Raw genomic sequence first — 27,781 nt, forward strand, 5'->3', positions numbered from 1 at the left:
GTAAAATAAATCATACTTATGACATCACAATTCTGAGTGAAGTATAGAAAGAAAAAAGACATGGACATCCATTAGTAACAGCTATCCTTTAATTGACTTATCCTGTCCATCCTGTCTGTTCCTCTGCTGAAGTGATGCACTGCCAGCATGCATCACCTTAGCTGAAGCTGTGTGGCTGAACTGCGTATCCAGAAAGACACCAACACAGCTGTGAAGGGACATTTAGGACAGATCCTAACCTGCACAGACATATTCCTTTAGCAAAATTATGGCTGTAATCTGAACATCCACGATGTCCCCACGGTGCACTTTAGCCTGTCTGTTTGACTATAACTTTGTGTTAAGTATCAGATAAGTTAGAGATACTTGGTCCTTGTAAAGGATGATAACATGATGTGTGAAATGTCCCCACTAAGCTTCTTCTGTTAAAGATGTGTGAATGCACATCTTGAACAGTGTTTTATTTTTCTCTGAAGGCCGATGTGTTAGCATGTATTTAAGTTTAGAGATGTGTCCCTATGATCATGTATTAGTCTGCTTGAATATTATGCATTGTTTACATCAACTTTACCAAATCCTTCTCATATTTTTCATTGTTTTTTTTCTTCTGTCAAATCTATGCAGGTGACAACATGTACCATGGATGTTTGTCCTGAAGAAAGCTCCCAGTGTGCTGGCATGTCCAAGACTCAGATGGATGAAGCTACCTGTCCACAGGATACTCATGAACAGGTACATAAACCTTTATCACTTTATGTTCACTAAAGTCTTCTAGTACTGATTCTCATGTATTTAAGCAACTACATAAAGCAAATGTGGTCATTATTGGGTAATCTTTTGTGAATCAGGTCTACCAAGCAGTTAAAGCTTAAGAGGCAACAAATTAGGGGACATTTAGGACAGATCCTAACCTGTACAAGCAATTTTTCTTTAGCAAATGTATGGCTGCAATCTGGGACATCCACAGCATCCCCACAGTGCAAGGTAGCCTAACTTTTTGACTACAACTTAGTGTGAAGTATCTGATGACTTCGAGACACTTGGTCCCTGTAAAGGATGATAACATGTTGTGTGAATGTCCCCACTAAGCCTTTTCTGTTCAAGATGTGTTGAATCAGAGGTTGACACATCAATAGAAAATATTTGGTGGTGTTTCTTTCCCGCTGACGTGTGTTGTGTTAGCATGTATTCTTAGGATCATGTATTAGTCTGCTTCAATTTTATGCAGTGTTTACGAAATATTTTTAAGATTCAAAGGTGTTTTTGTCCACCAGACTAAACTTTGAGTTGAGAGTGAGAATCGATAACTGTCATCGGCTCTCTTCCTTTCACTGCATATGAAAGTTTGTTTTAACTTTTTTATAGAAATTGCAAATGTAGTAAATTCAATTTGTAACTTTTTTTTATTGTGTTCATGTCAGGTGTATTTAACAGCGTTTACTCTTAAAGAAACAAGGCCTGTACTTAGTTTTTCAAAAATACAGCATGTTCCTGTTGTTTGACCATTGACTGTTTTTTTTTTTTTTTTAATAATAACTGATAAAGTCCATGTAAAGTGAATTCAGAGATTTGTTTCAAAACACGTTATTAATGTTGGAAACTGATTGTTGAAAACATCTTACAAAGACCCTTTACTATATAGTACTGAATTGTGGAGTTAGACAGTTGACTGTTTTTTCAGCATTTTCCTGTTTAAAGAGGTTTTTTTGGGCGGGCCTAAAACCATACCTTGATGATGCACTAGAACTATACTCAGCATAACCCTGCCCCTGATGACGTAGCAGTAAAATAAAATAGAATAGAATAGAATAGAATAGAATAGAATAGAATAGAATAGAATAGATGCCTTTATTGTCATTGTACTTAGAGTGTAAAACAAAATTATGAGTGCTATATCTGATCAGGTGCAAAAACGAGAAGCATCATTAGCATCATTAGCATAGCCTTGCGATTGGTCGTGGCCTCCGCGCCTCCAGCGGACACGCCCCCAGGATTTCAGATCAGAAACACTTGGCAATTTTTTTGGTCATTCAAATTTGTTCAGGTGTTTGATAACAGATCATTCTGTGATGTGACAAACCCAGAACACTTTTTAATTATCACTTTACACGGACTTTAATATCTCTTCCAAACATATTCGTAATGTCCTCCTAATTGCCATACACCCTTTGTCCTCTGCGGCCATTCTGACCCTGCCCTATTTTGACTGTTATTTAATACTCTATACTCTATACTGTATAATTGTCAATCAATTCTGTGTTACACCTTTAGTCTAACTTTAGTCCAACCCATTACTACAAATTTTTCCTTCATTTTGGAAATTAGGGCCAATAGACCTTGTTTACATAATTATAGAAAACATATTTTGATAGCAAATTTTTTTATTTGGGGTCAGATTGACCCCAAGGACAACATGAGGGCAAAGGCACCATCTAGGAGAAGAGGAGTTTCCATATTTTATACTTTGTAAACAAAAATTATTTTACAGAATGTTTAGGAAAAATTTGGCTTCATACACCAATTTGTTTTGTAATTACATATGTTTTATTGCTTACAGTTTAATGAATCAAGATGCTGCTTCTTTTTACAGGCTGTAAAGGATTGAAAATGAAAGTATTTTCCCAAGATTAAAATGGACAAAAAGCATCATAGTAAGTTCTCAATTAAGTGGCTGAATGTACTCTGTAGAAATGTCCCACAAAATTTCATACAGTACATTATTTACTGTGATGTGTTTAGTTTAAATTGCATATGTCTAAATAACCTTATTAAATAATCTTTAGATGAAAGACACATTTCTGGAAAACTGAGAACTGTATGATACTATGTCAATCAGTGGAGATGAAGATGAATGTATTCCAGATACCACCTCAGACACAAAGGGCAGTAGTGCTAGCACTGACCTCAAATAAACAAACGCTGGTTTCTTGATTATGTTTTAAGTCATCTTGGCACAGAGAGTCCCGCCAGATGTGACAGTACAACACCCAGATTGGTCAGAGGTCAAGAGGGCCTCAGAATCTATGAACATCTAAGGTTTCTAAAATTTGAACTGTATCAGATGTACAAGCAAAAACAGAGAAAAGTCTACACACTTCACCTCCCCTTGCAGCTTTTATTGAGCTACTCACAAGTAACGTTTTGAGCTACATGCTCTTCTTTAGTCTGAAGAATATGAAGAGTGCAGACTTTTGTCTGTTTTTTACTGGAACCTTGTATGGGTCTAGCACCTTTCTCAATTTCTCATGGATGTACACATTTTCTACCTCTTTTGTTAACTGTATCAGATGTACAATTGTACCATTTTTAATGTTATTAACTCAAAATTTACTTCATACAAAACTGCATTATTTGCCACATAAATGTAAAGAAAATGTCCCCGGTACTGACATAAGTATCTGTGTGAAGTATGCAAATTATGCATAAATTATGAAAATGATGTCCCCTGTTGGCTGGTTGGTCCCCAGTGGTTTTTCAGGAAGTCCCCATAAAGCGTGGGGAAACCAGTAGTTAATCATTTCAAAGGTTTAAAGGTGTCTATAGGCTCAGTAAGAAATTGCTTTTTCACCTAATTTTCTTCAGATCTGTAGAACCTTTAGAAAGGGTGGTCCCCGCAAGTGATGTTTAAAAATTTTGTCCCTACAAAACATACATACCAGTATGTGTGTGTGCATCGAGCACACATATAACAGTGGACCTAAGCTTCGTTACACAGTCACCAACAGGGAACTGCAAAACCAACAGGGGACATTTTTTAGGTCCCCACTTGGTCATGCTCTAAGTTATCTTAAAATCATGTGTTAAGGCCTCTGGTAACATTTTTCAAAATTTGCGAAGAGGGGACCTAAATGTGTATGAGTGTTAATATCCATGTCCAGAGCTCTCCTTACTGGTTGGAGCAGGTATTTGAGCGACCCATTCACATATGTCGCTTTTAACACTCCTCTCCAGAGTGAATGGCTTACAGTCCCCAGCAGTCTTTTAGACTGCAGATGGGCCATTAAACAGGCTTCAGTAATGTTAATGTGGATGACATCGAGGTCACAAAACGTAATGTATCAAATATGATACAAATGACATTATAGGGTTAATGCAGAAACTAGACTTCTGAAAAATTTAGCTTTATATTATTATTATTATTATATTATTATTTATAGCTTTAAATGATATCTTAAGTTTTAAGCTCCATAATGTGTTAAAATAAAGGGCTATACAAAGGGAGAGAAATTTTTATTTTAGGGCTTTAAAAAAGAAAGAAAACTCTAACTATAAACCAAGCAGAATAAAATTTTACATGAAATGGTCAGCAGTCCGATTATTTATTTTTAGGTTTAATTATATAAAATGATCTAACATCAGAAAAGGATATAACAACATGAGTCCACTGTTGGCTGGTACATCGTCACACAAGTTCCCTCTTAGACAGCATGGAGTGACATTCATACTCCACCATGTAAAGAATAAATAAGCACAATTGATAAGACTTATACAAAAAGAAACTCACCTAAATAATTTAATATTTATTCCTCAACTATGTTTTGTTATTAAGATTTTGTAACAAATTAAGGGTCAGCTTCAGCAGATGGCTTAATCATTTTAGAGCTTGACATTGTTTTACAATAAGGCTTTGGCAATAATAATAATAATAATAATAATAATAATAATAATAATAATAACAACAATAATAATAATAATAATAATGATAATAATGATAATGATGATGATGAACAGAAGAAAATTTGTTAAAAAAAGGAGAATTTAACTTAACCTTGAAATTAGCTCAGTCCCCAAAAACTTGCAACGTTATGAAATCCAATGTATGTGTGCCTTCATCTAAATTCATACATCACGAATCCATTTTATTTATTGCTCCACGTGACAGAAAAGAGGTCAAGACTTGAGTGGTATAAAGTGGTATGAGTCCATTGTTGGCTGATACATAATGGAACAAGTTCCCTCTTAGATAGGATGGAGCAACATTCACACTTCAGTATGGATGAATAACAAAGAAATAAGAAAAAGAAGTAAGATGCATTATATTTTCAAAGAATATAATCTAATATAAATATAATATTTTATGTTATAGTGTTAGTTTTGTAGGAAATTGGCATTAGAAATCTTTAGTTTTTTCGTACATATAATTGTCAGCGACCAACAGTCCTTAATGGTATTTATAATATAGGAGGTTTTGTGAGTCATCTGTTTGTCTCAGATACAGGGATAAGTCAGTTAGAGGACTGATTAACCTCCAAAACCCTCTGTTCAACTGCTGCAACAAACTTTTCAAAGTTCTTAGGTTTTTGGCAGTACTTTTGGCTATGCTGGATTTTTCCCCCAATTGCCTGTATTAATGTCATGAGAAAGCATACTTGAACTAAAGTGTCTCTTGTTTTTTTGTGATAACTACAGTCTGTGTCACATGAATGTATACATTAATTGGCAAATAAAAAGACAAATTTGAGGGTTCACAAATTATATAGCATCATCACAATGGCACCGAGAGTTTGGATAAAGTGAAAGGCACAAAACGAATGCTACATTAAGTTCACATTTATACTCAGCTTGGTATTGATGTTTATAGGTCTTTCCATCCCAGTATTATCCACTAAAGCATTTCTCTTAACACTTATAGTCTAACTGGTATATTAATGCTTTTAATGTGCATTGAAATAGTGATGAGCCACCAACAGCTCATCTCAGAACCATCATGTCAGAATGCAGATCTATGAATATGTTGACTTTTTTTTGGAACTTTAAATTCAAAAGAACAAGAGTCAGTCCACTCTTTGTCCCCTCTTGGTCTGTACAAAATTAGACTTGGTTCCTTGTTTTGTTTTGTTTTACCATTTCTCCAATGGTTTTTATAAATCTTGAATCTGTATTAGACAGACAAATATACACGTGCCTACATCTCAAAAAGAAAAACAAAACAGCAAACAATACAAAAACTGCAGAACTATCATCAAAATAAGATGAGTTCCAGAGGTAAAATGAAAAACTCATGTTATGAGATTTACAACAGATTGTCTACTGTACTACCTAGAAAGTCTTCAGTTGTAGGAGGGGGAACTGTGAATTTTTTAATGAGTTTACTGACATGCAAAATTACCAGCACATTTATGGAGTAAATGTATCTTCAATGAAGTTTGACTACTCCTTTGTGTGGGATTAAATGATTTGCCATCTCTCTGTGTGCATGCTGCAGTGAGCACAGTGATTTATTATTATTATACAGTTTTTGTTTTTTTTTTCTTTTTTTTTTTAATGGGTTTTCAGTTCATGAGTGTCCAGCACTTATATGCCTTTAAGGTTGCCTCTGAGAAATTAGTGACTTGGAGAGGGTGGAGTCAGTGTGTGCAGCTCTGTCAGTCCTTGATTTTCTGCAGTGTGGGGGGTGGTTTCTTTATAGTTGACGATGGTAAATAGGCCTTTCCACATTAAGCTTCAGAGTTGCTAATTTATCATAGCCAGAATGTTGCATCCAATTCAGACTGCCTGAGACATGAGTCTGCCCCCTGTCCTGGGTTGAACAAGTGCTTATCTTGACTGGTACAACAACCCTGGATTATTGGGAAGAACACCCCAAAAGTGTACAGAGTGGGCATATAATTCTCCAGTCTAATTTCCACTAGCCTGAGTACTGATTTTTTACAAAAGTTGTACTTTAATGGATATTTAAATATTTTAACATATTTAATCACCTAATAATTACATTGGTTATTTCATTGTATACCATAGTGATGTCACATAGGTTTTTGCCTCAAGTTAACATTTCATTGTTCTAATCATAATAAAAGGTTTGGTTTCAATCATAGGGGTGAAACAATACTAAAAGCTCAAATAGATACTTTGTAAAGCATCTACAAACATTATGTAGATAGTTGAAACTTCAATGATAATTTATTGCATCATGTAAAAATAATTTGGCTCCATTAAATATTCTATAGGTGATCTGTGAAAAGAGTACATATTTGTGCCCTGATCGTCTGATCATCATGTTAAACATATTTAGGAAACAGAACTACAATGTCAAGATGCAACATCGAGCCAAAGACGAACATGGTGGGTTATTGTAGTTTTGAAACATTGGTTTCGTTATTGATTTGTAATGTTGAATTTATGCAGTCCATTTTTCCCCTCCTCCACCCTTTTCATTTGAGCTGCAGTGATGTAGCTCAAGATTTAAAGGTTTGGTCATACATGAGTTTGAACATAGATAAAAAAATGATAAATACTTTTGTAACCTATAAAAAAACATTTAATGGAGGGCCAACGTGTATGCATGCTTTACAAAGTGCTTAGAAACAAACCATTTATTAAGAGACTTTAAAGATTTAAAACAGCAATTGCAACTTTATAATGTCCTCCTAAATAATATTTCAAGATCCACTACATGGTATTTATTAACAGTTTAACAATATATTACCATGAGCACTTGCAACTTATTCAATAGTTATCAAGGAGTGTTGACAAAAGTGAAATTAACAGTCAGTTAACAAGTTATTAGTGATACTTATACTTAAGTATTGCCAGCTTAGAAAAGATGATACTGACATGAAAAATTACCAGCACATTTATGGAGTAAAATGCATCCCTAAAGGAGGTTGAGTATTCATTTTTGTGTGAAAAATTGTTGTTCATCTCTCTATGATGTATGTACATTGATTCAGTGGCTTTGTACATTATTAAATAAGCAATCTGACTATATTACATTCACACAAATAGTGTTGTAGATATATTTATATACTTAATGAGCCTTCAGTTTATGAAATGTACAAAAATATGGAATTTCCTCTAAACTGAAGAGGTGGAGTGACCAGCACCCATATGATTCTCAGATCCTAACTTTGAATGTTGAACGGTGGAGACTGCTGTCACTGAGAAGTGAGTAACCTGCAGTGGGTGAGGGGTTTGATTCTGTACAAGTCAGTCTGTGAAAATCCGTCAGGTCTTGATTCTCTGCAGTGTAGGGGATGGCTTCTTCTAGCTGACAATAGTCGTCAAGGCATTACACATTGAGCTTCAGGGGTGCATACTTCTCATTTCCAAGATGTTGTATTTGATTTAAACTGACTGACATTTCCCTGTCCTGGGTTAAACAAGTAGCGCACACTGCTTATCTTGGTTGGTGCAACAGCCCTAGATTATTGGGAAGAACACCCCAAAAGTGTACAGAGTAGGCATACAACTCTCCACTCAAATTTCCACAACTTTGACTACTGAATTTTACAAAACGTGTACTATTATGTACTATTATTTAATTCTTTGAACATATTTAATGACATAGTAATTACATCTGTTATTTCATAGAATACAATTGTGATGTTGCGTAGTTTTGAACAGTGGAGACTGCTGACACTGAGAAGTGAGTGACCTGCAGTGGGTGATGGGTTTGATTCTGTGCAAGTCAGTCTGTAAAAATCTGTCGGGCCTTGATTCTCTGCAGTGCGGGGGATGGCTTCTTCTACCTGATGCTGGTCATTAGGACATTACACATTAGGCTTCAGGGTTGCTAACTTGATGTCCAAATGTTGTATCTGATTTAGACTGACCGAGACATGGCTTAATCCCCTGTCCTGGGTTAAACATATGCAATATATATATATATATATATATATATATATATATATATATATATATATATATATATATATAGCAACAAATACTGTAGGTCTTTTCATTAGTGCCATTGAATTGTTATGCACAATACACTATAAATTGTGGTAGAAAGAGATTTTTAAAATGTCAGTATTTAGAAGAACTTATTTTAAAATGCAATTGTTTCCACTTTTGAAAAATGCTGAAATGTTGAATCCATTATTCAGATACTTAAAAATGTAACTGTTATAAAGGGAAATGGAGTGTGGACAAACTTTTTCTTTTTGTTTTTTAAGTGTACAAAATTCCAAGCAAAAGTCAACATCTGAAGGCCTACTCATAGATGTGTATTCTGTTGTGGTGGTTCTGAGATGAGGTGTTGGTGGCTCATCACCATTTCAATGCTCATCAAAAACACTAACATAACAGTTACATTTTAAGTGCTTAATAATTGTTCCAGTTGAGAATACTGAAATGTAAAGACCTGTAAAGCTGAGTGGCAGTGTGAACTTACTGTGCTATTCATTCTGTTCCTTTCACTTCATGCACACTCTCTGTGCCACTGTGACAATGCTGCATAATTTGTCAGCCCTCGATTTGCAAACTAATTTACAACTTTATGTGTTACAGATTGTAGTCTTAAAAAAATAACCAACCGAAAGAAACAAAATTAAATAAAATAATAACAATAATAATAATGAAAGCTAAGTTCTGGGGTGCCCAAACGTCTTTGAATGGGGTCTAGATTAGATAATGCTAAAATAAACTTATAAGCACAGCTGTTTCATCCATCCCTGTAAAACTGTTCATTGTGAATACATTGGAATACATCCCAAAATCAAGATATTTGATGTTCAAACCCATTAACTATCTGCAATCGGTAATAGCATCAAAACATTCACAGAACCTTGAGAAATCTCTGTATGACAGGAACAAGGCTAAAAACCAACAAAAATGGCCATGACCTTTGACCTAGAAGCTGCACTGCATTAAATACCAACATGACAGTAGGATATTACAAAATGAGCTTGGGGACACTGAAAACCACTGACAGTAAATGCAACTGTGGACTCATGTCATTATATCCTACACAAGTGTGGACCTTCTTCTGTAATGTACACCGACAAACAAGTTGCTTTAAGTACAGACTGAGAACACAAGTATATTGAATACTTGATTGACTTTTAGTACTCGTGAAAACTGGTCAGGTAAGTTTTTGGGGGTTCAAAAATTTTAAGTGTCTAGTCAAAGTCTGATGTTACATAATTTCAATTAATTACACCTGAAAAGAAATAATCTTACTGCTGATCATTTTATGTAAGAATTTATTCTGCTTTATTTGTAGTTTTCTTTCTTTTGGAAGTAAACAGCTTTAAACATCTAGTCACAGTCTTGTGTTAAATCACTTTACAGTGATTAATTAAAACTAACAAGAAATAATTATATTGCTGATAATTTTGTGTATATTGTTACTCTTTTTTACATTTATTTTTCTGAATTTTTAGCAATACTGAAATACTATTTCCCTTTCTTCTCTGTTGACTTTTTACATTGACGGATTAAATATATACAACAAAGAAACCAACAAGTTATTAACAGTAAATACAAAATAAATAAAATAAAACGGAATCCACAGGATGATGGGAGCCGTCTTTAAAAGGTATGGTTTGCTTTGGCAAGTATAATTTCTGTAATATTTTTATCACAAAAAATGTTGATATATTGATAGCATTAAAGTTTATCCGTTTTAAATGATACAAATGAAGTTTTTGTGGAAAAGAAACAATAGGTGAGAGTACAGGGATAGACAGTTTGACTGCAGTATATGGAGGTCCCCTCTGTGATAGACAGACGTTGCTTAAGGCTGCAAGTCCCTTCTTGGCAGTTTCTTTAAAAAATTATAAAAAAACACATTTGCCGTAATATTGTGAAAGAAGACCTCAAAAGTCAATTTTCAATTCCATTTTGGTATTTTTAAAATGACTTCTAATAGAAGTTCCCTTTTGGACGGTGAAGACTATAACAGTCAGTCAGTCATTTTCTGTAACCGCTTGTCCTCGGTTGGAGCCAATCCCAGCTGTCATCGGGCAGAAGGTGGGGTACACCGAAGAGAAATTTAGAGTCACCAATCAACCTGAGCTGCATGTCTTTGGACTGTGGGAGGAAGCTGGAGACCTGGCTTCCCAGAGAACCCACGCAGACAAGGGGAGAACATGCAAACTCTGCACAGAAGGGCCCCCGCCCATGGACCGAACCCAGTTCTAACCGGGTTTCAAACCAGGGACCCTCTTGCTGTGAGGCAACAGTGCGGAACGGAACATGGCCCACTCGGACTCAATGTTCCCCGCCTCCCTTGGGACATGGTTGAAGCTCTCCCGGAGGTGGGGGTTGAAGCTCCTTCTGACGGGAGACTCTGCCAGACGTTCCCAGCAGGCCCTCACAATGCATTTGGGTCTGCCAGGTCTGACCGGCATCCTCCCCGACCATCGAAGCCAGCTCACCACCAGGTGGTGATTGGTTGACAGGTCCGCCCCTCTCTTCACCCAAGTGTCCAGGACATACGGTCGACGATACGACTACAAAGTCGATCATCAAACTGCGGCCTAGGGTGTCCTGATGCCAAGTGCGCACATGGACACCCTTAAACTTGAACATGGTGTTCGTTATGGACAATCTGTGGCGAGCACAGAAGTCCAATAACAAAACACAAAACACCACTCGCGTTCAGATTGGGGGGGCCATTCCTCCCGATCACGCCCCTCCAGGTCTCACTGTCGTTGCCAACATGAGCGTTGAAGTCCCCCAGCAGAACGAGGGAGTCCCCAGGAAGAGCACTCTCCAGCACCCCCTCTAAGGACTCCAAAAAGGGTGGATACTCTGAACTGCTGTTTGGACCATAGGCACAAACAACAGTCAGGATCCATCCCCCCACCCGAAGGCGGAGGGAGGCTACCCTCTCGTTCACCGGGGTAAACTCCAACGTACAGGCACCAAGCCGGGGGGAAATAAGTATTGCCACCCCTGCCAGGCGCCTCTTACCAGTGGCAACTCCAGTGTGATAGAGAGTCCAACCCCTCTCGAGAAGACTGGTTCCGGAGCCCACGCTGTGTGTCGAGGTAAGGCCGACTATATCTAGTCGGAACTTCTCAATCTCAACCTTGCGCACCAGCTCAGGCTCCTTCCCCGCCAGAGAGGTGACATTCGACATCCCCAGAGCTAGCTTCTGCAGCTGAGGATCGGACCACCTAGGTCTCCGCCTTCGGCTGCCGCCCAACTCACACTGCACCCAACCCCTATGGCCCCTCCTACGGGTGGTGAGCCCATAGGCAGAAGGTCCCATGTCACCTCTTCGGGCTGTGCCCGGCCGGACTACATGGGTAAAGGCCCGGCCACCAGGCGCTCGCCATCGAGCCCCACCCCCAGGCCTGGCTCCAGGGGGGGGGCCCGGTGACCCGCATCCGGGTAAGGGAAACTCTGCACCATTCATCTAATTCTTCATAACGGTCTGGTGAACTACACTTTGTCTGGTCCCCCCTAGGACCTGTTTGCCATAGGTGACCCTACCAGGGGCATAAAGCCCCTGACAACTAAGCTCCTAGGATCACTGGGACACGCAAACCCCTCCACCACAATAAGGTGGTAGCTCAGGGAAGGGTCTGTTGACACCATCTGCTTATATTATGTTACAGCGCAGCTGATTTTCCACTGATGACAAGGGGAGGGAAGTTGAAAAACCTGCATGAAATCACAGGGTAAGTCATTTAATGCTATGTGATGGAGGATGGATGCTGCGGATTAGTGCTGAGTGGACCTTTGTGGAACTGAAAACTTAACAAGATAATGTTTCACATAGTTCCAGCAATAGGGAATCATACTTATCTGTTAGCCTATTATATTTCTTTTTATATTAATTACTGAGGTAATTCTACTGACTATATAATATAAACTGCTGGGCAAGTTACTTTAAAAGTGTTATACATAGTATATTAGCTGTTAGCTTTTATTTGAACAAAATAAGCTACTGTACAATATTACTCTCTGTGGAGAGTCATACAACCACACATGAGTGGTTGCAGGTGTCTAGTTTTTTTTTTCTTTAAGAAAAATCTGTCATTCTTTCTCAAGGATTTTAAGAAGCAAGCTGTGGACATGAAAAATAGATTTTCACAACGAAACAAGAAAGGGCACATACCAACTGCTTGATGTGCTATTTATGTTTCTGAGTTCATTAGATATTAATTAAATAAATTAACTGCAGTTAGTAAGGTAGTAGAAAGACAAAGATAAATAAAATACATATTTATATGTCTATAAACTGCTGCTGGTGCTGCTAGTCCACTGACCCACTGTGCTGCCGGTTTGCAATCACTAATGTCCTTCTGTCCCTTTGAAAGTGATAAAGATGACAGCAGTGAGTAAATCATAAGAATCATTACATTATAAAGAATGAATAAGGATATGACTGTTCTTGGAAATAATAAACACCAACCTGCTCCTTTACCATAGAAAATATGTCAACATAACCATATATGTCATAACCACATCACTCATATTTATACTGTGTAATTATATATTTTCCATATAAGCTAAGCTAACACATGGTTATCCCCCAGGAGGCTAAGCTGAGATAGCTATGCTAACTAGGCTGGCAATTACATGGCTATCACAGCCCAAACAGCAAAGCCACCTTCAACAGACCCAGGCTCCATTTATGCGAGCTCCAGGTAGTGACTGTGTCGATGCTACCTTCCCTAGCACATGCATCACACTTGCTTATATACTACAACTCACATACAAGGCTCAAGCTAAGGGAAATAAAGATAAATTGGCAGATTTAGCAAAGACACTTACTTGGGTGGCAGCATGGTCTCACACAAAGAGCCTCAAACAGGCCACTCCAAATCCTACATACCCTCAGACGTCCTGGATTTTCAGAGGACTGATTGGTGGATCTCTCCACCTATCAACTACCATTGTTTCTCCCAATCCAAATCCACTGACTGGATTTAATTGCCTCATCTGACATTTCCATCACTGTCTTCCTTCTACTGAGGGTTCCCAAGGGACTGTTGACTCAATGAAATAAACGATCAATTGACTCACAGACCACAGCACTATGTCAGGCCTCAAATTAGTACAGACTCCTGGGGAATAACAAGCTTTCCTCCTAAATCTACCTGCATTTCCCAATCACAAGCTCTTTCATGGCAACCACACCCCTGCCTCCTCCCTAACTTATTGCCACTATGTCTCTCCCCCTCACTCAAAAACTGGACATCTGGACTGTTTTTTTATGAAACCTCCTGAATTCACCTGTCTTCTTCTCCCCTCAATACCTGCAGCTAAGCTTCTCAATACCTGATTACTGTATGTCGCCACGTATACTGGCCCTGTGATAAACTCATTTTGCAGCTTGACAAAATATGCCAGTACCTATACACAATGGACATGATGGGTCGTCATTTACCCAGACCTTTAAGTTCTGGGGGGTTGGCAACACATCATATGTGTATCAGGAATCTAATGCGGCTCTCCTCCATACTCCACAGGTGCCTCCAGCTAAGCTTCCTCCTCTCTACACTTTTCCAATCCAACCACTGTCCCTGCTTAGCCTGAACCACTCCCTTTACACCCTTTACAGTCTCCTCCTGCCTACGTACCTGTTCCACTACCAGCTTTCTTCCCTTGGGGCCTGCTGTATTCCACACCGGTTTGCCTGGCCCAAGCCCCAAGCTTCCTCGGCCAAATTGAACATTACCTACTATATGCACACCTAAGCACAGACTCTGCGTCCTGAACTGCCGCTCTTGGGTTCCATTTTCTACCTTTGGCTGGATTTGGAACCACACTGCTAAATATTACATCCTTAATCCCAGCTAAACTCAACTGTTTTTGAGGTGGCCCAAAACACCTCAGAAGCTCCTTTTCCAACAATGTAATTTCTCTAGATGGCATTACCTTGGCCTCTAGCACAACTGTAAGGAACCTCAGAGTTTTATTTGACCAGGATTTGTCCTTTGCCTCCCATATAAAACAAACTTCAAGGACGGCTTTCTTTCACTTGCGTAACATCGCAAAAATTAGACATATCCTATCCCAAACAGATGCTGAAAGTTAGTACATGCATTTGTCACCTCTAGGCTGGATTACTGTATTTGTTGTCCCAACAAATCTCGTAGGTCTCTCCAACTGGTGCAGAACGCTGCTGCTCGTGTTTTAACGGGAAGCAAGAAAAGGGATCATATTTCTCCTGTTTTCGCTTCTCTGCACTGGCTCCCTGTGAAATCCAGGATTGAATTTAAAATCCTCCTCCTTACTTACAAAGCTCTAAATAGTCAGGCTCCGTCTTATCTGTCACAGCTCATAGTTCCTTACCAACCCTCAAGATCACTGCGCTCTGAAAATGCAGGGTTACTTGTGGTTCCCAAAATTTCCAAAAGTAGGTTAGGAACCAGAGCCTTCAGCTACCATGCTCCTCTCCTATGGAACCATCTTCCATTTTCGGTCAGGGAGGCAGACACCGTTTCAACTTTTAAGGGTAGACTTAAGACCTTCCTCTTTGATAAAGCTTATAATTAGGGCTGGCTCAGGCTGCCTGGACCAGCCCATAGTTAGGCTGACATAGGTTTAACCTGTCGGGGGACTTCCCCTGATACACTGAGCTCCTTTCCTTCTCTCAATGCCGCCATCAGAAATCATGCATGTCTGTTAACTGCATTGCCATGTGCAAGCTTAGCTTAGCTCTGTGATAGCCATGTGGTACTCTCACTACCTGGGGCTCGCGATTACAGAGCCTGGGCCTGTTGAACTGCACTACGCTAATCCTGTTGCCTCTCGGGAGCGTTCCTGCTCCCTTGTTTCCTAGTTTCCCTGGATCCTGGCCGTAACCTTGACTGTGCCTGACTGTGGTGATAGCTGTGCTGATGCTGTGATCCTGCCTTTGGTTGTGCTCGTGCTGTGGCTGTACTGATTCTGTGCCCCCCGCTCGCCCTGATCGTGGTCTGGTCCTGGTTGCGCCAATGCTGTGATCTTGCCTTTGGACAACTCCCTTTCAACATATGCATGAGACTGTTATCATCTCTATCAACATCATCATAGAGAGCAATTACTAATTTCACACCTACCATTATTGTAATATGACATGCATCTGTTTCCCCCTCTCTCCCCCACCCTCTCTCCCCCTCTCTCTTTCCCTTTCCCTGGTCCTGGTTGCGCCGATGCTGTGATCTTGCCTTTGGACAGCTCCCTTTCAACATATGCATGAGACTGTTATCATCTCTCTCAACATCATCATAGAAAGCACTTACTAATTTCACACCTACCATTATTGTAATATGACATGCATCTGTTTCCCCCTCTCTCCCCCACCCTCTCTCCCCCTCTCTCTTTCCCTTTCCCTTTTTTGCCATGATTGTATTTCATTTGCTATTTACAACATCTATTGCTCGTCTGTCCGTCCTGGAAGAGGGATCCCTCACTATCCTCTACCGCTCTTCCTGAGGTTTCTTCCTCTTTTTTTCCCCGTTACAGGGGTTCTTTTTGGGGAGTTTTTCCTTGGGTGATGTGAGGGTCTAAGGGCAGAGGGATGTCGTACACTGTAAAGCCCTCTGAGGCAAACTATGTTTTGTGATAATGGGCTATATAAATAAAACTGACTTGACTTGACTTGACTAACAACAGCTCTGCCCTGACCTTGGTTAACTTAAAGTCCTCTGTTAAGCTAGAAACTGGCAGCTGAAGTATCCCTTATCCATACAATGCCATACTACTTAAACACCTGGGAGCGCCTAACTACTTCCAAATACCAACCTTCAATACCAAACCCCAAACTGCAAACACAACTCCAACTTTCCTGGGAGCCCTGACCCATCTATTCTATCCAGTCCTTCAGTGACATCTTTCTAAATTGCACAACCTGCTCATTGTCATTCATATCCACATTATACCACCTACCTAGGCTCTTCACTGACTTTTCCCTAATTGTTGGAATTTTCTCATCATCTATGTTATATTTCCTATCATTTAATTTTCCTCTACATAATGAAGTACTTCTAGACTTACTTGACTTGATCATCATGCTGGCCCACTTATTTACCCTCTCTAATAGCCTTTGTATATGATACCGTTCTAGTTACTAGTGTCATGTCATCCATGTAAGTCCTAATTGGTGGAAGACACATCCCATTCTGACGTCTCTCTCCATCTACAACCTACTTGGAAGCCCTGATAATTACTTCCATTGCCATTGTAAATGCTAATGGCAAAATTGTACACCCTGGCATAATACCTATCTCTAGTCTCTGCCAGCCTGTTGTGAAATCTGCAGTACTTATACACAATCGAATGTCCTGAAAATATGCTTTCGCTAAGTTTACAACTATTTACAGCACCCTAAGATACTCAGAAGCACTCCAAATAAGACTATGTGGCACTGAACCAAACGCGTTTGCCAGATCTAAAAATACTACATGAAGGTCTCTTTTCTCCCTCCAAGCTTGCTGAATCTGGTGCCAGATCATGCTAGAATGCTCTAAGCACCTTGCAAAACCTGATATCCCTGCCTTCTGCACCGTTGAATCTATTAACCCATTCCTTTCCGTACCCAGCTAATGTCTGTGCTGCTACACTAAAGAAAATTTTCCCTTCTACATTCAGGAGAGAAATCATCTGCAATTGGTTAAGATCTGAGGACTCCTCCTTAGGGATGAAGACACCCCCTGCCCTGCACCATGCTCTTGGCATAATTTGTTTCTCCCAAACTATTTTTAGATGTTTCCATAAACACTAAGGATGTCAGGTGCACTTTTATAAACCCGGTAGAGGATTCCATTAGGCCCTGGGGCTGAAGAAACCTCACCACCTCCTGAACTTTTTTGCACCTAGGTGGTCTAACATCCAACTCCTGGCTTATCTCTCCTAATGGAGGCATATCAGGTGGAATACCTACACTTATATTCTCCTTTAAGTCTGAATAAGTCTTTCTCAAATATTCTTCAACCTCTGGCCTTGTTGCCTTAAGTTGCCCTCCTTTTTCCTGATTAAACAAACCTTGTGCAAAATTAAAGGGGTCCCTAAAAAAAAGCTGTCCTAGCATATTCTTTCTTCCTCCTCTTTTTCTTAAGATGCTCTGCCCTTCCAAGTGCTGCTGCCCTGCTTCTCAACTCCTCTTGCAAAACACTGATTCCCTCCCTCTCTTTGTTTGTAGCTTTTTCCCACTGTTTTCTTAACTGTCTCCTTTCTTTAACAAATTTCTCTATTTCCTCTCTGCACCATATGAGTAAATCACATCTCCCATCCTTTCTAACCTCTCAATCACATTTCCTCTAAGCCCACTTCAGATTACCAACAAGTCACTTTTAACCGTCTGTCACTTTTCACTATCATTTGCCCTAGACCATCTAACACTAGCCTTCTGCTCCATGGTTTTCTCTTTGGCTGGCCTGCTGACCTTAGTGTCAACTGCATCCCCTCTCCCTACCTCCTCCTCCTCAGGGGCAGTGTTACTGATATCTTGCGAACTACTACCTGCCGCTGGACATCACCTGACTGACTTGAATGACTTCTTAAAAAGTACTGATCAATGTCACCCTTCCTCTGCTAAAAACCTCTTCCTTCCTTGAGCCCAGAGCATAGACACAGTCTGTTTAATATTATCCAGCATGCACAATTATACAGGGGTTATATAGGTTGTCCCAGTCAGGATTGAGTCATGGTTGCTAAAAACTTTACAAGACCAACTGACTTTAGTGATGTAGTAGGTGTAAAATATTGAATAAAATGTTGTGCTTTATGACTGGCTTTATTTTCACTCTCACATTTAACTTTATCACACAAATTTACAAGTGGATCGCCGATATTGTCTCCAAGTGCATTTTGGGTAAAACTCATCACCAACCATCCACCAACGTCATCATCAGTCACTTGTCAACAGATTGCAAACTAGCTGGAGCATTTTTAAGTGGAGCGGCAAAGCGAAAAGAAAAGGAAAAAAGAGAGCAAGGAAAATCTACACATATTTTGTTCGTCGTCCTGAAGATGAACCCAACTTTTTTGTTGGCAGCAATTCAGGCCTGCCAAAACTGCCAGCACAGCCAGGGAGCCAGGTTAATTACAGGTAGCAGTTCTAACAATCACTGTACACAATCTGTGAGTTAGTTGTAAACTGTTGGTGGTTGTAAATTGTAATAGCACAGCCGCCTCGCTTATATCCCCTTCTTTCTCTCTCGGCGGTATTGCAGTGATGTCAGGGACTCAGTAGTTGCTAGCTGCTCCAGGGTAGAGCCAGACCTGGTGCCTGACCAGCAGCCCCCCTCCCCACCCGCGCTGGACACTGGAAATGAAAGCAGCAGCAGGTCTCCTCCCACTACAGGTGACACGCAGACCGTGGATGATGAAAACCCTCCTCTGGAATGTTTCCCGACTGATCGGGCCAATTTTGCTGAAAACATCCAGGATGCCAACATTAAAAGATATATCCTTAAGATGGGCCCATGCAGACCCAAAGGTCCATTTCCCACTGATAATGACAATCGGTGTTTTTCGGAAAGTTATTACACCTCTACCACTAAAGTTGGGATGAAACTTCCCCGCAGCTGGATGTGCTATTCCCCCAAATTAGACTGCTGTTACTGTGAGCCTTGCTGGCTTTTTGCCAACCGAAATGCCCCGTATTACAACAATGCATGGGTAAACGGAATAAGAGACTGGAAACATCTTTCTGCCAAAGTTGAGAAGCATGAATCCACGCAAATACATCTTGGTGCATGCATAGTTTACGAACAGTGGAAACTCAATAGCACAATAGACGCTGAAATGGAGAGGAATGTGCGTAATGCAGCCTTGTTTTGGCGACAGGTCCTAGAGCGCATTGTAAATGTCACCCTTACTCTGGCTTCATGCAACCTGGCATTCAGGGGGCACAGGGAAGTTCTAGGTCAGGGAAATGCTGGCAACTTTTTGTCAATAATCGAGTTATTAGCTCACTACAACCCCGTTTTGAAAGAGCTAATCAATCGACCAGAAGGGTCAGTGAAATAATATAAGTCACCAGATTCAAGATGAGATTATGTACATCCTGTCTCAGCGTGTGAAAGCTGACATAATTGATGAAATAAACGAAGCCCCGTTTTATTCCATTATCATGGACACAACCCAAGATGTGTCAAACATAGACCAGCTGAGCCAGGTGTACCGTTATGTAACTGTTGTTAAGAATGACATGGATATTGTCGTATGCCCTTCAAATAGTGGTGAGTAGGCCTATAGCACTTCATACTGACATTGTGTTTGTGGGCCGCTGTACCAGTTTTACTAACCTTTACAGCTGCTGATACAGGCTCTGAGTTGAAATGGTTGAAGTGGGTGTCAAAATGATGCGGTCGCTATCCGTGGTGCTGATGCTTTGAATTGGTGTTGTTTTATTATTAGTGACCATGTAGCCAAATGGTTTTGTTGTTCTCTTGGTTTGTTATACTTCTTGTCCGTTTGATGGACTTCAAAATGACATAGTCGCTCTCCGTGGTGCCAAAGCTTGTAAGCCCCACTGTTGCGGGCATGTATATGTTGTAAAATGATGTTAGCATGAGCTTTATTATTTGGGTTCAAAGGGCCCGGTCATTTGCCACGCCCCCGGCCCGGCTCTGATTGGTTCCGCTAGTGACTCTGTCTATTGTAGTCCTATGATTCTAGTGCACTACTGAAGAGTAAAACCGGAGGCAACAAGTATTAGCCAATCAAAGCACAGTAGTACTGGCCTATTACCCAATCAAAGCACAGTAATACAGACTACTAGCCAATTGACAAATTGATGAAGTGGATTTGAGCAGTGATAAACAGTGCCTCTTATAGACTCCCATTTGTACCACTAAGTACTGGAGAAGAAAGAAGTGTACAGAGATACAGCTCTGATATCCCTGGTGAGAATGCTGTATGCAGTAAGCTAGCAAGCTAACCACCGCAGGGGCCTCTGCAAGCTAACTTTAGCTACTGGACCATTAGCCTGCAAGATAATCGTATGGGTCAATGTAAGACTGCTAGCTTCAAAATTCATATATATATATATATATATATATATATATATATATATATATATATATACAAAAGTAATCATGTATTTTTTAACCAAGCAATCTTCAGCTTAATCATACAGTTAGCTTGTAGGCTAATAGCAAACATCCCAGTGGCTAACTTAGCTTGCAGTTAGCCTATTTGGGATTGGGACAGTGGTAAGTTAGCTAGCTAGCTACAGTATATAGCATACTCACTGCATATTTAAGGGGCTGCAACAGTTTTTATTATTTATTTATTTATAAAGCCCATTATTACAAAACGCAGTTTGCCTCAGAGGGCTTTACAGCATACAACATCCCTCTGCCCTTAGACCCTCACACTGTCTAAGGAAAAACTCCCCCAAAAAAACCCTGTAACAGAGGGAAACCTCAGGAAGAGCGACTCAGGAGGGATCCCTCCTCCAGGACAGACAGACGTGCAATAGATGTCCTGAATAACAATTAAAATACAGTAATGATAAAGAGGACAGAGAAAGAGAGAGAGAAAGAGAGAGGGGAAGAGAAGCACAGCAATAATTGTAACAGTAACATATCATATAACAATATTGATAGACGTAAAATTATTAAATGCACTCTATGTTCACCTCTGACACTGCAAGACCCCCAGTCTTTGTGAAATCTAATTTTGTGGCTAAAAACTCTGACACATTGTCAGAATTCAGTCTTCTAAATACATTTTCAAAGTATTCTCGTGTATAGTACGCATTAATCAGTTATGACGTGGCATGCATTCTTATATATGCATTAAAACGATTACACTTTACTTAACACCTACAATGAAACAATATGATGAAGCATGAATTATTATAAATGCATCAATATGTACCACACTTTACTTAACACATACAATGATAACTTATGATACAGCATGGACTGTTATATCACACTATGAGTCCTTACTACAGTTAATTGTTGATGCGTGACTAATTGAGTATAAATATTTATAATGCATTATCTCAAGAGCATCCATAAGACCCTTGCCACTTATAAGTCATTATAAGTCAAATCTATTATGGTTTATGACTATTGATATAGTGAATCAGTACGCATTATGTGTGTTAATGATTGCATTCATAAAGCATTATATATGCATTATAATTCACTAAGAATGCCGTCAGAATGCATTATAGATGTGGTCTTCATAGAAAGCGTTACCGTAATATCCAGCGAAATTCTGTTCATTTCTTTCCAAGCAGCACTCAAATGTATTTCTAAATTAGTCGTCACAGGGTTTAAAAAATAAGGGACTGAATAAGTAAGAGATGTGAAAAAAAGTAACCATCGTACTCTGGTCTCCTGGATATGTGAAGGGATGTGTGCATGTGTATGTGTTTGTGTGTGTGACTCTGACCAGCAGGGGAACCCCGTAGTAGTTGAGATTAGGCACTTCCTCTTGAATAACAGGGATCCTCCTAGTGAAGAAGAATAATGCAACCACACCTGAAGAAAAAAACAAACGAACAACACACACACACACACACACACACACACACACACACACACACACACACACAGACTGTATTTCAGTCCTGCACTGGGTTGGGTTACCTGCAGGTAAAAAACAAAACCTGTGTGTGTGTGTGTGTGTGTGTGTGTGTGTGTGTGTGTGAGAAGGCAGTCTACATCAAATGTATGAAGGAAAATCCTAGAAGGATCCTTTTGAGCTTTTATGGTGGTGGATAGAGCATGCTAAAATATTTCTTAACCTGGCAGTGATTGTGCGGAATGTTTTTGCCATCCATCGAGCATTGGGCACAGCCAGCATTGAGACAATTCCTTCACTGGATTTGTAATTCAAGAACAGAGAACCCAGCTTTAACCGAGGACTGTGGACAATGTTCTTTTTCTGCAAACTCTAGCCTAAAGGACATTAGCCTAAATGTCAGCACAGTAAGAACTAGGAGTGCATGAATATGAATGTGACATATCTCCTAATATGAGTGACAGTCACTTTAATGTGACTGACTGTGGCCTGTGTGTGTTCAATCACAGGTGTGGGTCAGGTTGCGGGACTTTTATTAACAGGTGTGGGCAAGTGCAGCTTTGACTTAGATATAATGACAGTGGGTAATGGGTTGATTCTGGTCCTGGACTTCACAGGTTTGGGTTGGAGCAGGTTTTAAAAAATGGACCTCTGCAGGACTCTGCACCATATTGCTGTTTACATGTCTTCAGTCTCTATACTCATGCATGATATTTTTCAAAAACATACTGTATTCAAACCCTCCCTTGGCAAGTATAATGTGAAACCTTAACATGGCAGTGTAACACTTGTAACACTTGACCTACCAACTCCTCCTGCTATCAGCACTTTGCCAAGAAACAACAAAAAGTCTGTCACACTGTCCAGAACTGCAACCCTGTAGAAACACAAAGAGAAAATTGCAGTTCACTCATGAGCTCAAAACAGAGAACCAGTGTGCTGTGTAGAGGGCACTGGGAATGACGTTTTCCTTGATGAAGTTACCTTCTTCTGGGTTCTCCCGTCAAACAATGTATGGGATTTTGCCAGTGGATTTTGATGTATTACAGAACATAAGCTATGTGGTCAGTGTTTTGTTGAACACCAAATGAACACCACTTATATGGTTTTTAGGCCTAAATGTAATCCCCAGAAGTAAGCTATTGTTAAGCTGTAAATAAACTACACCAGACCTGAAAAGTCTCACACATTCACCATGAGAGTCACACAGCTGAGCATCTTCACGTGGTCACACAATAATCCTTCTATTTCACATGGTGAGAAGCGAGGCTGCTACTAGGCATGGGCACAGGGGGGCAAAGCTCCCCCCAGATGTGCCACTTGCCCCACAGCCATCTTCAGCCAATAATTCTCACTTTAAGCAGATATTGTCCCTAAAAAACTGGCAATATTGTAATTTTGCATTGTCTGTGAATGCAACAGGGGCAAGACCTGACCAATCAGAGAATGTTTACAGGAGTGTCAAAGACTGTTTGCCCGTCCAGTCCTGCAACACACCTGGACAAACTGAGAGAAGAGTGAACTGCCATTACTGTTCTCTTTAGACTTGCCCAAACACAGTGAACCAACTAACTGTTAAAAGTCATGTTATATGACGTTATGCTAAACAAGCTGAAACTGGACACACATTCATTTTACTGTCAGTGAAAACTCTGTGTGTAAACGGACTTTGTTTTCAAAGTGGCAGCAGAGACAGAGCAGGACAGACAGGCAGCTGCAGATGATGGAGGTGTAAACAGTGCACACACTACACTGCATCAACTAGGTCCAAAAACAGGCTCTATGAGTGAAAGAAAGGCTATTTAAAATTCCCAAATACTAACATACAGCAGTGAAAGAAGTGATCTTATATTTTATTGAAGTAAAAGAAGCAACAGTGCACTAATTTGTCAGTAAAAGTTCTGCATTCAAAATATAATTTACACATTCTCACATTCATTCACAAAAGCACAAAAGTGTTAGAATTAAAGTATACTTGAAATAGCCTACCAGACATAAATGTAGTTATTAATGGTCCATTTCAGATACTATAGCCTTTATATTAGAATTATTGATGCATTAATGTGTTCATCACTTTAATGAAGCAGCTGGTAAAGGTGGGGCCCATTTTAAATATGAGCCTACTGCTGGGTAGATTAATCTATAATAATGCATTATAATGTATTAGTTGATTTGTATTCTGTATTGATAATCTGAATAACTAAAGCTGTCACATAAATGTAGTGCAGTAAAAAGTACAGTATTTACCTGAAATGAAGAGGAGTAGAAGTAGCCCACAAACTAGCATATAATGTAAATACTCAAGTACATGAACTTTAAAGTTGTATTTAAGTACAGTTATTATGTATATTACTTAGTTACATTCCAAATCCATTAATATAATTACAGCTCTAGTTAATACGTGTTTAATGGAAGTAGTTTTGAAGTACCCCCAGTGTTGACACTCTTTGAGTTTCACATTTCAACTTTCCAGTGATCCAGATGTCTGCGTTGAATATATATAAGGCACCAGACTGCGTCACATGACCTTTCTGCCTCACTGGAACTGATCTGATCTCATCTGATCCTGCTCCTGCTCCTGCTATTCTTTTAAAAGTGTTTTAATTTAACTCAAGATCTTAAAATTTTTTAAAGAACTTAATTTAAGACGCTACTTTTTACGTTACATCAAGTGAAAAGAGGTGGATGACCTTCTGATGCAGTGATTTTTGGTGGATCTCCTCTCGGCCTACTACACTTGCTGAATCTCAAGCCTGTGTTGTGGACCTCATTACACCATGCCACCTAAGGCCCAAAACAATGGAGAAGAGGCTGTGTCGCTTTCTCAGGTACGAGATCTACTGAATCAACAGAAGGATTGGTTCATGCAACTTTTACAGCAGCAGGAAAGTAATTTCAAGACGGTTGTGGATATACTGGTGAATAATGTGAACAAACGGATTGATCAACTGACCAAAGACACACAGGAACTGAAATGCAGCCTGCAATTTTCTCAGAGAGATATTGAAGATCTTATAAAGAATAATGAGAGGATTGAGTTGGAGAGTAAATCTGCCCGTACTGACATCAAGACTATGTGTGAGACCATGATAAAAATAACTGATAAAGCTGAATATCTGGAGGGTCAATCAAAAAGGAACAACGTTGTTGTGGACGGCATTCCTGAGACACAAAATGAGAGCTGGAAGGAGACTGAGGACAAAGTCAGGAGTGTGATCACTGAGAAACTTCATCTGGACTGCAGTCGGATGGAGATTGAACGTGCACACAGGTCTGGCAATCCATCTGGCTACTCTGGTAAGAGGCCTAGGCCTATTGTGATTAAATTTCTCAGTCATAAAGATAAAATAGCTGTGCTGGGAAAAGCCAAGGAACTCAAAGGCACCAGTATCTACATGAATGAAGATTATTCTGAGGGTGTCAAACAAAAGCGCAGGGAACTTATCCCTGCCATGAAAGCGGCCAGAGAAAGAGGTGATATAGCCTATATTCGATATGACAAGCTCATTGTTCATCCCCCTACCCAGAAGCAAGGGAATGGAGTTAGAGCCTAGTTTTCTGTCCTGTTTGTTTGTTTGCTTGTTCATTTTTGACTGTTTTATTTTAGATTACTATGGATTGTACCAAACCATTGACAAGATAATCTCACTATGAACTTACCTAAAGGTTTAATTCTAGCTCATTTAAACATTTGCAGTTTGAGGAATAAAATACATGAACTTGAAACACTTCTAAAAACAACTCGATTCATATTATGGCTGTAACTGAAACACATCTTGATGGTTCATTTGATGATTCTCTAATATCTATTGATGGTTTTTCTGCATTTCGCAAGGACAGAAACAGGTTCGGTGGAGGCATAGCAATTTACATACAGAATCACCTACCAGTAAAGCTTAGATATGACTTAATGAACAAAAATATTGAAGCTCTCTGGATACAAGTGTATTTACCACATATTAAACCAATAGTGGTTGGCTGCTGCTATAAGCCTCCGGATACCAACATGGAATATCTGAATGACATTTGCATAATGATTGATAGAGTGACTGATGAAAACAAAGAAACATACTTGTTGGGTGATTTTAATGTAAATTGGCTGTCAGACAATTGCTCCATGAAGAACAGATTACTGTTTATGTCCAGAACTTGCAATTTAACTCAAATAGTGTCTCTACCTACAAGGGTGAGTGTTAGCAAGGAAGGTGTTTTATCAGCCTCTTGTATAGATCACATATATACTAATGTGCCTAACATATGTTCAAAAGCAGTGTCCTTCCCAGTTGGTTGTAGTGACCACAATCTGATAGGGGTGTCTAGAAGATCCAAAGTACCTAAAGCCAGAATGAAAATAATTAGTGCTAGGTCTTATAAAAATTTTTGTGAGGATGCCTTTCTGGAAGACATAAAAAAGGCGAAGTGGTCTAATGTTAGAGATGAATCTGACCGGAAATTGCTTTGAAAATTTTCATGGAATATTTTGAGAACATAGCTAATACACATGCACCAATAAGGAAATTTACTGTAAGATCTAATGGTGCTCCCTGGATAGATAAGGATTTGACTATTTTAATGAAACAAAGAGACCATGCAAAAAAGACTTATATGGCCTCTAGCTCAGTGAGTGACAAAAAAGAATATTGTACTCCACGAAATCGAGTTACTAAGATGAACAGAGAGAAAAAGAAGATGTACTATCAACAACGAATAAAGGGGGTCCAACATGATGGCAAAAAGCTGTGGAATGTGTTAAACAATATAATGGGTAGACAGTCCAAGGGGAATTTATCCTACATTCAATCTGATGGAGTGTTTATAACCAAACCATTGGAAATGGCCAATTATTTCAATAACTACTTTGTTGAAAAAGTTAATAAACTACGGCATAAAATGGATATGGAGTATAATTGTAAATCATGTACTTCAATTGATAATCACATTATGAGAAATAAAAATTGTAAGTTTGAGTTCAAATTGGTGAAAATAGAGGAGGTTGAGAATTTGTTAAGGACCATTTCTGTGGAAAATTGTGCTGGTACGGACTGTCTTGATGGTAAATTATTAAGAACAGCTGCCATTCACATATCTAATACTGTATGTCACTTATTCAATGTCTGTCTGTTGAGTGGAATTTGTCCAAATCTCTGGAAAGAAGGTAAAATACTGCCAATAATAAAAGACTCTAAATTCCCTATGGATGGTCAGAATAGCAGACCAATTACGATCTTATCAATTCTAAGTAAATTGCTTGAAAAGATTGTATTCAAACAGATTCAAGATTATTTTACGTCAAATAATTTGATGGATAATTCGCAACATGGCTATAGAGTTGGACATTCCACATGTACAGCACTAGTTAAAATGACTGATGACTGGCTTATGGGAATTGACAAGAGCTTGCTATCAGGTGCAATTTTATTGGATTTTACTTCTGCTTTTGATCTAATAGATCATGAATTGCTGATTGATAAACTGAGATGTTATGGTTTTGGTTTAATGGCTGTCTCATGGTTTGAAAGCTATTTAGATAACAGAAGTCAACGTGTATATTTAAATGTACACTTTCCAACAGCAAAATCTTAAGCTGTGGGGTGCCGCAAGGCAGTTGTTTGGGTCCTCTTTTATTTTCTAT

The 27,781-nt window shown here is 39.3% G+C and overlaps 1 protein-coding gene across 3 annotated transcripts in view; it reads right to left on the reverse strand.

The window, feature by feature from the left end:
- LOC121951860 (choline transporter-like protein 5-A) overlaps positions 1–27,781 on the reverse strand; it is a 153,892-nt gene that overhangs the window by 35,938 nt on the left and 90,173 nt on the right. The window contains exons 19-21 of one of the 3 annotated variants that reach the window (XM_088085040.1): positions 22,956–23,026; positions 22,018–22,106; positions 18,606–19,036 (exon numbers count right to left, since the gene is read on the reverse strand). The exons of 1 other annotated variant lie outside the window; for it this stretch is intronic. In XM_088085040.1, the coding sequence (XP_087941166.1) occupies positions 18,962–19,036; positions 22,018–22,106; positions 22,956–23,026 (235 nt within the window). In that variant the 3' untranslated portion in view covers positions 18,606–18,961. Of the gene's footprint in view, positions 1–18,605; positions 19,037–22,017; positions 22,107–22,955; positions 23,027–27,781 lie in introns of those variants that run through there. One more of the 3 variants, XM_088085039.1, reaches the window with a different exon arrangement.

The sequence above is a fragment of the Plectropomus leopardus genome, chromosome 12 (genome assembly GCF_026936395.1).
Source record: "Plectropomus leopardus strain MGB_pleo_1.0 chromosome 12, ASM2693639v1, whole genome shotgun sequence".
NCBI classification, from domain to species: domain Eukaryota; kingdom Metazoa; phylum Chordata; class Actinopteri; order Perciformes; family Serranidae; genus Plectropomus; species Plectropomus leopardus.